A 15250-nucleotide genomic window follows, 5' to 3' on the forward strand; every position below is an offset into this window, starting at 1 on the left:
TTAATATGTGGATTATCCTTCCCCAGAAAGCAGTTGAAGGTGGGTCACTGAATTTATGGCAGAGTTAATATCTATTTTTTTGACTCCCCTGTCTTTCAAGGTTCTCAGGGCAAACAAGAATTGAGGACACAAAGAATTCAAGTCACCATCTGATTGAATGATAGCAGAGGGTGGAATGCCAGAAAAGCCTACTCCTGTTTTTAAGCCCTATGTTCCTTCATTACTGTATTGCATAACCTGCTGAGCTGAAGAGTAGAAACAGTTTCTATCATATTTCAACTGCATAGGCAGTCGGAATATCAATTATGGATTATAAGACAATTGTCCCCATAAAAAAAGTCCACACTTACAAATATACTTTATTGAACAGTTTTAATATACCTGAATTCACCACATTAAGCAATCCAACGTTTTACTCTGTGTATTCTTGGATCCAGCACAGATAGGAGGAAAAACAATTCATATAACACATATACTCTCTTTTTTTTACATTTAGATAAATATATTCTCCAGAACCAAGCTGTACAGCTTTACGACTGTTACAAAAATAAGGAAAGCTAGGTGCAGCACTATTCACTTTGACATAATAGACCAGAAAACAGGAGAAAAGCTTTCACAGATTATACCCACTACTTGATTGTGTGTTGCTTAGCATGATGACATCTTCTAGTTTGCACTGATGATGGAACCAGCAACATTTCTGTCTACATTTACTATAGATGCAACCGAGTTAGGGATTATAATACATGTAAACTGAGGACTTTACATCAATGGAGTTGTTGATAAACAGTGTCACTGCATCAGACAATCTCACAAACTGAACCACCTTCATCTGTGGCACAAATATAATGACAAGTCAAGTTACAGCAGTCACTCTAGTGTGGTAACGGAACTAACACTTGAACATAATTGATGGGAAAAAATCCTGACTGTCCATGGAGCATCCCTTCATACCAGTTGTCATCAATTTGATTGGTGAGCGTGATGACATCTCCCTCCTTAAATCCCAGCTCTCCTTCATTCTCTGGCTCAAAATCATACGCGGCCCTGCAGCATGGCTGATCTAGCGGCGTGCCTGCATTTTACAAATGACTATTAAAATCTGAAAGTTTTACATAAATTAGTCACCAAAAAAAAACCTGCAATCGTCTTAAAATGTGAGTCTTGAAATTTAGGAAAATAAAATGTCACAATTGATTGCTGCAGTTAGGAAAAAAAGGCTGGGTTAAAACTGATAGCAAAAGCACCATGATCTCTTCTGAAAATTCTATGATAATCAGCTAAGTTGCTATACTTTTAAAGTCTTCAAGCCTCCAGTATTCAAAACAAAAAGAGATATGAAGCCGATCTGAAGACAAAACGCCAAACTGCAGAGTCCTAAAATAACAAAACAGGAGTTGCTGGAAAAGCTCAGCAGATCTGGCAACATCTGCGAAGAAAATACCAGAGTTAACGTTTCAGGTCCGGTGACCATTTCTCAGACTCTTCCTGATTTACAGCATCTGCAGTTCTTTCGGCTTTTATCGAGTCCTAACGCAATCTGCACGTTTTGGGCCTGAGTGAAACTTATGAGAAGATTGACTTTTCTATCCTATTGATCTTGGGTTTATGTCGCTCGACATGTAAACCCACCATACTGTTCTGTGTTTGTAAAATCCTCCTTACTGGTCTGTTTTGATACCATTACCTAGCTTACTTAAGATTGTGTCTCTACGTTAAATAGTTTGTACAGTTTTTGACTACTTGTTACTTTGGTTAGACCCTCGTCACGCAACTCTGATATCGACTCACATTAATCCAACCATTTGATTTGTCTCCAGGACCATCTTATTTTTGATTATTCTTAATTATCTCTCTGCCTTAATAGGTTCATAGGTCATCCTTTCACTAGTAATTCAGCAGTGGAGACTTTACTCACACCATCTGACACTCTTGATCACCTGCAAAGTCTTGGTATTCAGCCTGTCAACACTCTACTCACACTATTTGTACTTATCTGTTGGCATTCTTGATTAATAGGAATTATCTTGCCATTATCTCTCTGCCTATATATTCTGAGCCAGTATGCTCCCCGACTTGATGCTGTGACTTTAAATAAACATGTTGGACTATAACCTGGCATTGTGTGACTTCTGCATTTGTCCAACATTGGCATCTTCACATTCTGCTGATTATTGATATCAAGTTAGACACATTCATGTCAAATGGATGCAACATTTTACCTGGTGTCTTTTGCCCACTGTGAGTCAGTCCACCATTCTGCTGAGTGTCATCTGCAAATTCATAAGTCAAACGGGGCTTTGGTTTATACTCCCTTCGAGGACAGGCAGTCGCTTCCTTCACTCTGCAAAGAAATGTGCCATCAATTATGACTGAAGGGAGTGAAAATTAGTGGACAACTTCATTCATCGACTGCAGAAAGGCAATAAACTCTTCACCCATGAGAACCCAACAAACTGGGAAGTACTGGAGCTCAGCTTAAATATTATTCGGTTGTTCAAATAACAAACGCCTGGATTGAAATTTAAGCTAGATGCAGAAACAAAAACGTAGATGTCGACCATTTCATGTTGGCCTTCTGACTAAATCAATGTGGAAATGAAAAGGTAGCATGCAATAAAATGAACTTTTCCTTAATTGTTTTACAAACGTACCAAACTCTTCTCAGAAATAGGCTCTGTTTCTTCTCAAGGAATGAAATCTGACGGCAGTTAACCCTCCGCATGTCCAAGCACACAACATAACAGCAGAAAATTAAGCTCAAGAGAGCATTGAAATGATTCAGAAGTATTACTGTACACAGAAAACTTGGAGAAATTGGCATTTGTGCACATTTTACAAATAACGCAATGAAACAGATTCACATCTGCTTTGGCATTGAGCTCATATATTAATGAATATTATCTGAAAAGTTAAAAAGTATCCTATGCTTATTTGATTAGATTCCCTACAGTGTGGAAACAGGCCCTTCGGCCCTACAAGTCCACACCGCCCCTTGAAACATCCCACCCAGACCCATCCCCCTATAACCCACACACACCCCTGAACACTTCGGGCAACTTAGCATGGCCAATCCACCTGGCCTGCACATCTTTGGACTGTGGGAGGAAACCGGAGCACCCGGAGGAAACCCACACAGACACGGGGAGAATGTGCAAATTCCACACAGACAATCACCCGAGGCTGGAATTGAACCTGGATCCCTGGCGCTGTGAGGCTGCAGTGCTAACCACTGAGCCACCGTGCCGCCCCTAATATTTGCTTATTATTTAGATCAGTGGATATTGGCAATGTTGCTGTTAGTTTGAGACTTCATTTCACCTACCAGCCCAAACCCTGCTCAATATTAATCACTGTCTATTTTAACTGTCTGAATGCCATATACCAACTGTAGTTTTAAAATAGACACACATTTATCAATCAGCTTTGATCACAAGTTTTAAAGAACAAACTGCAACTTGTAGAATGTCTTTTCATTCATCATGTTCTCTCACTAGACAGATTAAAGTTAATAAAGCTGCCTTTTTAAATTCAATTTGACGCATTCCTTAAGCATGGTATTAAGCATGAGTTGATCATATTTGCCGTTTTGACTTGTGTTGTGATGTGTACATTGAAGGGGTTCTATCTTCAAGCACTACCATCTCAATCAGATGTATTTATTAATCCCATGACCTGTAGTCTGCTTCTGCGAAATGTCCAAATTTTTCAGCCCAGAAAACAACAAAAATCAGGCTTTCCAATTAATCAAAAAGAATAGAATTTTATTAACATGAAACTCTTCAGCTCTTCAGTAATGCACTGTGGATGCCAATGTTCATCTCTGTTATAAGCAACTAAACTGGACAACATTTTAAGTTTCACAAACACTGACTACAACAAAGAGTAAATTGTTGCAGCTATTTCAGTGATGTGACAACGTAAATTATACATCAAGTATATTTTAAAATGACTACTAAACAAACTGATTTCCAAAAGGTTCTTTTTGCTGAAATTCGTGAAACATGGTTGGATTTTTGACTAAAATGAATCAGGAGTATGATTTGATGCTAGTTCATTTTCTCTATTGTTTTACAAAAAGAAAGCTGATACATCTGTTTCATACTTACCGCTGCTCCAGCTGCACTGAGAGTTCCTGGTAAATCTGTGCAGCCTGTCTATGATATTCTAACTGAGCTTGCACTAGTGCTGAAAGCTGGCTCACTTGCTCAATCTACAATTATCAACAAAAGAAAACAAACATAAACATATTACAATTAAATGTCTTTGGGGACTTTTTTAATAAGACTACATGCAGTCACCACAATCTACGGGGCAGAATGTAAGTTCAGCCTAACCAGCCCTGGGGGAAACTGATGGGACTGGATTGGAAGTAGCCATGTGTTTTATACCCTATCTAATCTTGCGTTCAATTAGTCAGTAGATCTCAGGGGAGGGCAAAGGAGACATTACAAAGTCACTCTGAAGCTCTGCACAAAACATGGCAGCATTGGCATTAATAACTGGAAATAACATGCTACCAGTTGTTGACAATAGCAACAGTTTGTCTATCAAAGAGTGTCATGCTTTGAATCACAACACCTTAATGATAAGACCGACTCTTGGAAATGAGAGCAAATCCTTTAATCCAGATCCCATTACCAAGTGAGATATCTTGCCCTCTGCACCTAAAGATCTGTGGGCTGATAAATGATCTATTCTGTTGCATGAAGACCCACAGTTTCAAATCACAATGCTAAGTAGACGCCATCCTTCAGTTGAGGGATAGGTGACGATAGAAATTAAAATCATATTGGACAACATAAAACAGGCAGTTCAGCTGGTCCCATCAGTTGCCCTTCAGCGAATTTAACTAAAATTACCCCTAGTTGCAACTAAATACACAGTAAGCCCTGCATTCACTGGTGGAAGTGGCCAATGACATACCAACCACCAGATGGCACAAAACCTCTAGATGCATTTCTGCACAGTTTTAAGATGTTTTCTTTGGGCACTGAAGAAGGTTTACTCATTCAAAAGAGCAAATTGTCTTTCACCTAATATGGCTGCATTCCTCAATTAGAGGTTCAACCTTTTTGCCAACGTCTTTCAAAACCATTCAGTAGTAAGAACAAGTATACAAGGCTGGCGTTTCAGATTCAAGCATAGTTGCATGGAAGTTCATCTCGTTGCAACAGAAAGGTGCAGTATCACATCACTGTGTCAAACATGTGTTTCCGGTCAAGATTTATTTGCTACATCTGGTGGTTCAGTACATTACAGGAACAAACTGATTGAGTACTCAGAAAGGTTTTCATCACCAAAAAAAAATGAATGCAATGTATTTCACAAAGAGATAGACAGCTCAATTTAGCAACTGTGTATTACTTAAGTTCCTGAAAAGGTGTTGAAACAAAAACAACATATATAACCAGTTTGATTAGATAGCAAAACAGAAATTGTGTAGACCCAAGAACCAGTCAATGAGCATTCCTTTAATCTGTGGAATGTTATACCAGTCCAAGATAGTATTGTTGTAATCCTGTAATTTTGGGGAAATCATCCTAAACCTGTTGACCACTGAGAACAGAGGGAAATATTCCAACTGAATAAGGTCAGTCACATGTCATCAAAATTATGCAATTGAAACGCTCTTTAAACATGTTCCTATTGGCAACTTGAGAGGCACCATTGGTAATGGCAGTCATGGAGGAACAGTACATCTGCTGCCTTTCCCAAAGACGCAATTGCGCATGGAGTGACAGTAGATGCAAAATAAACGGGGCAGAAGGATCAAATATTGAAGACCTTCGGGATAAGAAAAGGTAATTATGTGTGACATATTAAGGATAAAATCTACAGAAAATGTCCCAATCGATTAAGAATTTCTCCCCATTTCTATAAAAGCGTAAATTACAAACAGTGTAACTTAGAATTAGGATCCTTACATCACTCTCCAGCAGGTTAAACATGCTTGATTCTGCAATTTCCTTTGATTCATCAAACTTCTCCAGCGCCTGTCGAATCTCCTCTTCTGGAATCTTCCCTTGCCTCTTCTTCTTGTAGTCAAAATCTAATCTCCGTCCCTCCAATTTCTTTAGATGGTGCTATCAATAAATGAATGGTAGTCTGAGTAAGGAAGGAATGCTGGAATTGAGACTCCTCCCTGGATCAGCGGCAACTTGCTTTATCCATTTCTGATGACACTCAATATCCTTTATGTTAGTTTAACGAATAGTACTAGTTAAACAGTAGCTAATCTCTAATGATTGAGAGACCAACTTATTCTAATTAATGCCCTATCAAGGACAAATAAATTTAAAAGGGTTCGGCATTTTTGAAGAAAAGCCAGATTCTTATGCTTCATTCTAAGGTTCTGTTCGTATGCCACATTAAATAAATATTATTTCAGGCCAATAAGAATCTATAATTGATGAATAGAAAAGGCTACAAAAACCACCATAGGATTTTCTTGCTACACCTTCAAATTGATCCATAAGTACATCTTATTTGATGCTAAAACCCTTTTACATATATGCGACACCTTTGGATTAGGCTATTTGTTTGCTTTCTTGACCAGCCCAACATCTTCTGTAAACTTCAACACATCTAAAACCGAGTCTCACTCAGCTCTCACCCATATTCACTGACTACACTGCCTCCCAGTTCAGCAACACATCAATTTTAAAGTTCTCAACATTGTTTTCAAACGTGGCTACATCTCTGTAATATCTTCTAGCCCTTCAACTCTTTGAGATTTCTGCAGTCGTCAACTACTGGCCTCTTTGCATTTTCAGTTTCAATTGTTCCACCACTGGCAGGTGTGTCTTCGGCTGCCCAAGGCCATAAAACCTCTCGAATTCCCTCTGAAAATCCTTTGTCTTTCTCCCTCTCCTTTAAGATGCTTCTACATCTTTCACCACAATTTGAGTCACCCTGGCCCATTACCTTATTATGTGGTTGTGTCAAAATTTGTTTGATGACATTCCTACAAAGCACATAGAGAGGTCAACTAGATTGAAGTGTTATACAAAAACAAGTTGTCAATTTTTAAAATAATTGCTAAACAACAGTAAACCGCGTCACCTGTCCAAATACTCCCGTCCCCTCTCATGTCAGCATTCCGCAGGCACTGTTCTCTCCGGAACACCCTGGTCCACTCCTAACACCTTCCACACTCCCACAGCATCTTCCCATGTACTGCAGAAGGTGCATTACTTGTCCATTTACCTCCTTCCTCCTCACCGCCCAGACCCCCAGAGACACCTTCCAAGTGAAGCAGTGATTTATCTGCACTGCACTCAATCTAATCCACCATAATCAATGCTCACAATGCAGTCTCCTCTACGCTGGGGAGACCAAACGCAGACTGGGTGACCGCTTTGTGGAACACCTACATTCCCTATGTAAAAATGACCCCGAGCTTCCAGTTGCCTGTCACTTCAACACAGCATCATATTCTTGTGCCAACGTTTTTGCCTTGGGCCTGCTGCAGTGCTTCAGTGAGGCTCAACATAAGCTGCAGGAACAGCATCTCATCTTCCATTTGGGGACCCTGCAGTCTTCTGGACTCAATATCGAGTTCAATAATTTTGGAACCTGAGCACCTCCTCCTATGTCTTTTATCCACCCCAACACCCCAGATCCTGACATGACATGGGATGCTTTCAGTGTAGCCTTTCTATTTTCCCCCACTTAGAGTCGTCATTATCACTTACCTAGCTTTTCTTCTTACCTGGTGTACTATCCACAATGCTTTTGTGTGCCTAGATAATTTCCTCTTTCCCTTTCCAGGATCTGTCTTCCCCACCCACTCATGCCTTCATCCTAGTCCTAGGCATTCGCATTAATACCACTTTTTCCTGAGAGCAATATTGGTGGCACAGTGCTTACTACTGCTACCTCACACAACCAGGGTCTTGGGTTTGCTTCCAGCCTCAGGTGACTGTCTGTCTAGTGTTTACACATTCTCTCATGTCTGCATGGGTTTTTGCCAGGTGCTCTGGTTTCCTCCCACAGTCCAAAGATGTACAGGTTAGGTGGATTGGCTATGCTAAGTTTCCTCATAGTTTTCCAAGGTTGTGTAGGCTAGATGGATTAATCATGATAAATGCTGGGTTATGGGGCTTGGGTACGATGCTCAGAGGGATGGTGCAGATCTAATGGGCCAAAGAGCACCTCTCTGTATTCTAGGGATTCCATGATTCTATCCTAGGTGCTATCTGTTGTGAAGAAGGGTCACTGGACTCAAAACATTAACTGTTTTCTCTCCAAAGATGCTGCCAGACCTGCTGAGTTCCTCCTTCAATTTCTATTTTTGTTACCTACCCAACTTTAATGCACATAATGCAAATTGCAAAATGGGGGCGATACATGAATTTCATTGAGGGATTGCCTTAATTCTTTAAACCTAAAAGATTTCTAAGAGAATCAACAGTTAATTTTCTTTAAGTTGTAATTTTTTTATTGGAACTTAAGTAAATTTACGTGTTAACTTCTTTGCTTCTGACTAATGGCCGATGTTGGCCAAAAATGAATTGTGTAGTGTATGTAGGAGTAATGAAAATACGATATAATTGGTATTAATTAAGATTTCCAGGTAGAAATTCCAATCAGTGAAATGCATGGGTGACGATTTGTCCTTTTTTTAATGCAGACATTAAACTGGTTGTTCTAAACGGACTATTACCCAAGTAAAAATAGGCACAACAGAATCCAATCTGTGTGCTCTATTTTGTTGATAGGCTTCAATAATCAGAATTTCCATCTTCTTAACGTGAATCACATAACAAAAGCTGTTAGTATCAGCATCCCATTTTAATTCTAAATTCTTCATAATCTTTACTTGTCCCTTTAATCCATAGTTTTGTGATTTAGTAGCTTTTCAAAACTAGTTACACAAGCTACAAAATGCTGGAATGTGAATATGACCACAAGAACAACTTGTTCTGTTCCGAAGAGAAATTAAAAGATATGCCAGGAATCTTGGATTTATTTTTCTGAGGCATAGTGGCAGACTCTCCCCATACCACAAGTAGGAAATTCCTGTAGATCTTCAGCCTTCCAGGCAACACAAGTGGCACCTGCCACATTTTTCAGCATATCAATTCCTGGGGCAGCACTGGGGGATAAATTCACCAACAGTTGTGAAATAGGAACCTGTCTCAATGAAATCTGGGTCTCATCAGGATTAAGGGTCATTGCACATTTTGAAAAGGGATGGTTTGATTCCTTGACAATGGAACAGAACAGAAAGAGTTAACACTTCTGTTTTGAATCCATTAGAGAAAGAAAGGACTAAAATCAAGACTGTTAGTTATTATGCCTCTTAAAGCTGGTTGACACCAGTAGAAGTACTAAGCATGATTTCAATTAGGAAAAGTGAAGGGACCTGAATTTAAAGCCAACAGTTGGGCAGACACCCACAATGAGCAAAATTTAGCGTAGGTGCTGCAGATCCAGTTTACCAAGAACTAGTCAATGGAAGTTAAGTGCAATCAGGCCCCAATTCTTCCCAATAAACCCACCTTTAACTCAGTGTGGCAGAAGACCTCCCGCTCCTTACCAATCAGAGATTGGTCATTCTATAATCCAATCGCCATCTTCAGGAACATTGGGTGCTGATGGTAATGCACTGAGGTTTTCACCAGAGATCATCTCGGTATCTCTGGAAACAGGGGAATGTGGGTGTGTACACAGCTTGTGTAGGGTGGTGCAAGAAGGAGGGTTAGAATCAAGGGCAGTGTGATGATTTGTGGGAATATCTCTATCGGATTTCAGTCCTTTAATTGGGAAATCGTGCCTTTGAAAGAAAGGTCTACACCCAATCCTCCAACCCTGAAAGGCCATTGAAAACAAGGAACACTGGAGATCTGGGACAGGGAAAGATCTTCAGGAGAATTACTGAGTCATCGCTAAATCCCAGTATGTCCAAGGATACAAACCTTTAATTGGCTCAATAACGAACCTGGTCAAGGGTGAGGAAGGGTCACTGGACTCGAAATGTTAACACTGTCTCTCTCCCCTCACAGACGCTGCCAGACATGCTGAGTTTCTCCAGCAATTTCAGTTTTTGTTTCAGATCTCCAGCATCCACAGCTCTTTGTTTTGTTATAGCCAGCAGGTGGTTTCTCCAATCCAACCCAATCACTTTGGTGACTACATTTACATAAGAAAAAGGAGCAGAAATAGGTGGTTTGATACCTTACGCGTGCTCTCCCATTCAATAAGATCCTGACTGATCTGATTGTGGCCTCAACATTATTTTCTTGTATGACCCAATAAATGGGAGTCAGTTTTCTAGCTAGAGAGAATTGCCATACAGACTACCCAGTGAGAATATGGATCTGCCGGCCACTGAGCACACTCTGCAATGGTCCCATTAAATCCATCCAATACCTCCTTAAGGCACTGATCACTTCACTTCTTCTTCTCACTGGGACCGGTGAGTGGATGGAAGAAAACGAAATGGAGCAGAGAGATAGAAAGGGAAGAGGCAGAGAAGGCAAAGGCATAGAGAAGAGAGATGGGGAGGGGACAGATAAAGAGGAAAATGGAGAAATAGTGAGAAGTAGGAGTAAACAGAGAGGCAGGGAGAGGACAAACAAGCTGGGGGGATTTGTAAAATTTAGCAACTTCAGAAACACCTTCTCTTGTAAAGGGATGGCACTGAATGATGCAAAAACACAGTTTTCAAGTATGTCAATGATATGCTCAGAATCTCAGAATCGTTATGGTGCAGAAAGAAGCTATTCAGGCCATTAAGCCTGCAGTGGTTCTATGAGTTAGTGCCAATCTCCTGCCTTCCCCCCCATATCCCTGTCCACCGTTTCTCTGCAAATAATTATCCAACACCCTCTTGAATGCCTCAATTGAACCCGTCTCCACCACATTTTCAGGCAGTATATATCATTCCCTGGTCTTCTGTGTGAAGCTTTTTTTTTTTTACACAGCATGCTTGCTTCTTTTGTACATCACTTTAGATGTATGTCTGCTCATTCATCTTTTTATTTTGCAAGCAAGAATAGCTTCTCTATCTACTTTATCAATCCACTCATGATTTTGAAGACCTCTAGCGGAAGAATGGGATTGTGGGAGATATAGCAGTTTGGATCGGAAATTGGCTTGCTGAAAGAAGACAGAGGGTGGTAGTTGATGGGAAATGTTCATCCTGGAGACCAGTTACTAGTGGTGTACCGCAAGGGTCGGTGTTGGGTCCGCTGCTGTTTGTCATTTTTATAAACGACCTGGATGAGGGCGTAGAAGGATGGGTTAGTAAATTTGCAGACCACACTAAGGTCGGTGGAGTTGTGGATAGTGACGAAGGATGCTGTAGGTTGCAGAGAGACATTGATAAGCTGCAGAGCTGGGCTGAGAGGTGGGAAATGGAGTTTAATGCAGACAAGTCTGAGGTGATGCACTTTGGTAGGAGTAACCGGAAGGCAAAGTACAGGGCTAATGATAAGATTCTTAGCAGTGTAGATGAGCAGAGAGATCTCAGTGTCCATATACACAGATCCTTGAAAGTTGCCACCCAGGTTGACAGGGCTGTTAAGAAGGCATACAGTGTTTTAGCTTTTATTAACAGAGGGATCGAGTTCCAGATCCAAGAGGTTATGGTGAAGCTGTACAAAACTCTGGTGCGGCCGCACTTGGAGCATTGCGTACAGTTCTGGTCACCGTATTATAAGAAGGATGTAGCAGCTTTGGAAAGGGTACAGCGGAGATTTACTAGGATGTTGCCTGGTATGGAGGGAAGGTCTTATGAGGAAAGGCTGAGGGACTTGAGGTTGTTTTCGTTAAAGAGAAGAAGGTTGAGAGGTGACTTAATTGAAACATATAAAATAATCAGAGGGTTAGATAGGGTGGATAGGGAGATCCTTTTTCCTAGGATGGTGACAGCGAGCACGAGGGGGCATAGCTTTAAATTGAGGGGTGAAAGATATAGGACAGATGTCAGAGGTAGTTTCTTTACTCAGAGGCTATTAAGGGTATGGAACGCTTTGCCTGCAACGGTTGTAGATTCGCCAACTTTAGGTACATTTAAGTCATCATTGGATGAGCATATGGACGTACATGGAATAGTGTAGGTTAGATGGGCTTCAGAGCGGTATGACAGATCGGCACAACATCCGAGGGCTGAAGGGCCTGTACTATGCTGTAACAAACTATATCTATATATAACAAATCTCCACTCAGCCTTCTACCCTTCAGTAAGAACAGTCCTAATTTGTTCAATCTATCTTTACAGCTTAAGTTTCTCATTCCTAGATGAATTCTTGTAAATTGCTTCTGCACTCTGATGCATTCACATCTTTCCTGTAATGTAGCACCCTAATGTATGCCCCTATTAATAAAGTCAAAACACTATGTTTTATTAACTACTGTCTGCAATTTTCCTGCCACTTTCAATGATCTGTGTACATACATACCAGGTCTCCTGCTCCTGTATCCACTTTAGAATTGTATGGCCTATTTTATATTGCTTTTCAACGTTCTCCCTCTCAAAATGCATCACCTCACACTTCTCTGCATCTGCCACTATCCGCTTACTCCACCAGCTCGTTCTTTTTGGGTTTCTCACTGTCTTCCTCACAACTTACAATTCTTCCAACAACAACAACAAGTCTTCCAAGTTTGGTGTCATGTGTAAACTTTGAAACTGTCCCCTGCAGATCAAGATCCATTAATATCTACCAGGAAAGCAAGGGTCCCAATACTGACCACTGGAGAGCTCCATCACATGCCTTCTCCCGCCAGAAAAATATCCATAACCATTATTCCAAGATTCCTATCACACAGACAATTTCATATCCATGTTGCTGCTGTCCCTTTTTATACCGCAATCGTTAATTTTCCTTACAAGTCCATTGCACTGTATCAAATGCTTCGGGAAATCCATGTACACCGTATCAACAATGTCAGCCTAATTGACCCCTTCTGCTACCTTGTTAAAAAACTCTTACAAGTTAATCAAACATAATTTTCTCTTTAGAAATCTGTGATGGCTGTACTTAATAAGTCCATCTTTAGTAATTATATCCTGAGTAATTGTTTCTAGAAGTTTCCCCACCACTGAAGTTAAACAAACAGTCTGGTAATTGGTGCTGATGCTGGAGTCAGAGACAACACAGTGTGGAGCTGTGGCCAAGCACCATCAGAGGAGCAGGAACATTGACATTTTAGGTCAGGTCGCTTCTTCAGAAAAATGGTGGGTATTTCAATGCCTTTCTTGAACAAGGCTACAATGTTTGAAATTGGCCCATTCTTTTAGTGCCTCCTTTGAACAGGGAAGATTATTGCCAGTGCCACTGCAATTTGTACCCTCACTTCCTTCAAAATCCAGTCCTGGTATGTTGTCAACATTAAGTACCAACAATCTATCCAAGATTCCTTCTTTATTAATTTTGAACACTTCTAGCTAGAGTTTCTTCTTCTGTCACAAGGCTTTGGCAGCATCCTCCTCTTTTATAAAGACAGATGAAAGTATTTACTTAACAGATCAGCTATGTCCCTTGCCTCCATATTTAAATCCCCTTTGTAGTCCCTGATTAGCCCTACTCCCATTTAACCTCTCTCATTCTCTTTATATGCCTGTACAGGACTTTGAGATTTTCCTTTAAGTTATCTGCAAAGTTCTCTTTGTTTCTCTTCTTTGTTTTTGGACCACTCTAAGCCTTCAGTAATTGATTCTCAATTGTACTTCTGCCTTACATCTGTCATAAGTACATCTTTTATTTCTAATGTTCTTTTCTACCTCCTTTGTCATCCTGGAAACTCTGAATTTGTTTGTTCTACCTTTTCCAATCTTTCCGTGAGCCAGGAGTCTAGACTGCCACAACATCATTGTTCCACACTGCAATATGTGTAACTCCCCAGTCTCATTTACTGTACTCGGTACTTTTATAACACGCACATTAACTTTGTTTTGGACTTCTTTTCTTTCTCCCCTACTCCAACTTCACCTAAATTATTCTCTATGCTTCTGCCAGCTATATCTGTCAGTATTTTACAAGCCTTGGTATTCTGATCTACTATTCTTCATGGCTCCGACATCCTCTACCAAGTTAGTAAAGCCCATCCAATGGCACATGAAAAATACCCCACAAAGTATACCTGTATTTCTTTCAAGTCTTTATCATGTAGGTTCTGTAGAGGATCAATGAAGTTTTGTTTTACTTCCATATCAAGAGCATCTTTCACCTCAGCAAGCTGCTTCATAGCTTCACCAGCGTCCATCAGTGCCTGACCTTGAAGAGAGTTCAGGGATTTTTTTTTAGAAAGTAAGCTTTGAAGTTTTGCATTTTATTTCTATAGATTTTTGTATCTTTATAATCTATTATTTCATAACGCATATACCAAATACCTTCCTTGACACCTAGCCTTCCGAGGTAAATCATCCCAGAATGAATCATTATCATAAATGAAATATATTCTTCTAAACAAAGACAAATTACCAGATAATAGATGAAAACATATAGATAACAGCAGATTTGATGAAAGTTTACTAGTTCAAATGCAGATACTTCTGATCATTCCCAAAGCAAATACATATAAAAGTTGGAACAACTAATCCATGAGCATAAACTGCAATGTATCATCAGTGAATACAGTGTGCCAATCACTTCCCACTTTGCAAACTTTCTCATATCATCACGGGATACTGACAAGTTCAGCATTTGATGTCCATTCCTAATTGTCCCTTCAACTGATTAAGAGTGAGATCATTTCAGACAGCAGATAAGGGTTAACCAAATTGCTGTCACATGTAGGCCATATCAGCAGCTATCCTTCTCTAAAGGAGGTAAAATGTAGGAATGATAGCTTTATGGTCACTGTTACGAAGACTAGCTGTCAATTTCATATTTTTCTAATTAATTGAATGTGGCTTCAAAACTGCACATGGTGGGGAATTTATATCCAGGTCATCAGAGCATTTGCCCATGCTTCCGAATTACTAGTTCAGTGACATTACTTCTATGTCACTATTTCACATCTTACATATCGGATGCAGTCAACACTCCACAATTCAACAGGATGCTATATTAAACATTGAGTCAAGGAAAGAAAGAACCACAATAGAATAATAAAAGAAAATAAAAGGACGTAGAAAAATAAAGCTGAATTATATTGTGGTACAACCATTTTCAGGTTCCTCCTCCTCTCGCCTCCCACTGCACACTGTCGCTGAATTTGACAACAGCTAATCACAGAGCTTACATCTCAGGTCCAGTAACTGAGAGGCAACCGACCACTTACAATAATTCATAAA

General features: G+C 40.1%; 1 protein-coding gene across 1 annotated transcript in view; it reads right to left on the bottom strand.

Moving 5' to 3' along the window:
- Positions 1-357: 357 nt before the first annotated feature.
- The window catches only part of LOC125451256 (endophilin-A1), a 154311-nt gene continuing 139418 nt past the window's right edge, over positions 358-15250 (bottom strand). Inside the window, exons 5-9 of the mRNA XM_048528188.2 lie at positions 14095-14228; positions 5928-6086; positions 4110-4213; positions 2223-2344; positions 358-1075 (exon numbers count right to left, since the gene is read on the bottom strand). Coding sequence (XP_048384145.1) covers positions 876-1075; positions 2223-2344; positions 4110-4213; positions 5928-6086; positions 14095-14228 — 719 coding nt within the window. The 3' untranslated portion in view covers positions 358-875. The remainder of the gene's footprint in view (positions 1076-2222; positions 2345-4109; positions 4214-5927; positions 6087-14094; positions 14229-15250) is intronic.

The sequence above is a fragment of the Stegostoma tigrinum genome, chromosome 3 (genome assembly GCF_030684315.1).
Source record: "Stegostoma tigrinum isolate sSteTig4 chromosome 3, sSteTig4.hap1, whole genome shotgun sequence".
NCBI lineage: Eukaryota > Metazoa > Chordata > Chondrichthyes > Orectolobiformes > Stegostomatidae > Stegostoma > Stegostoma tigrinum.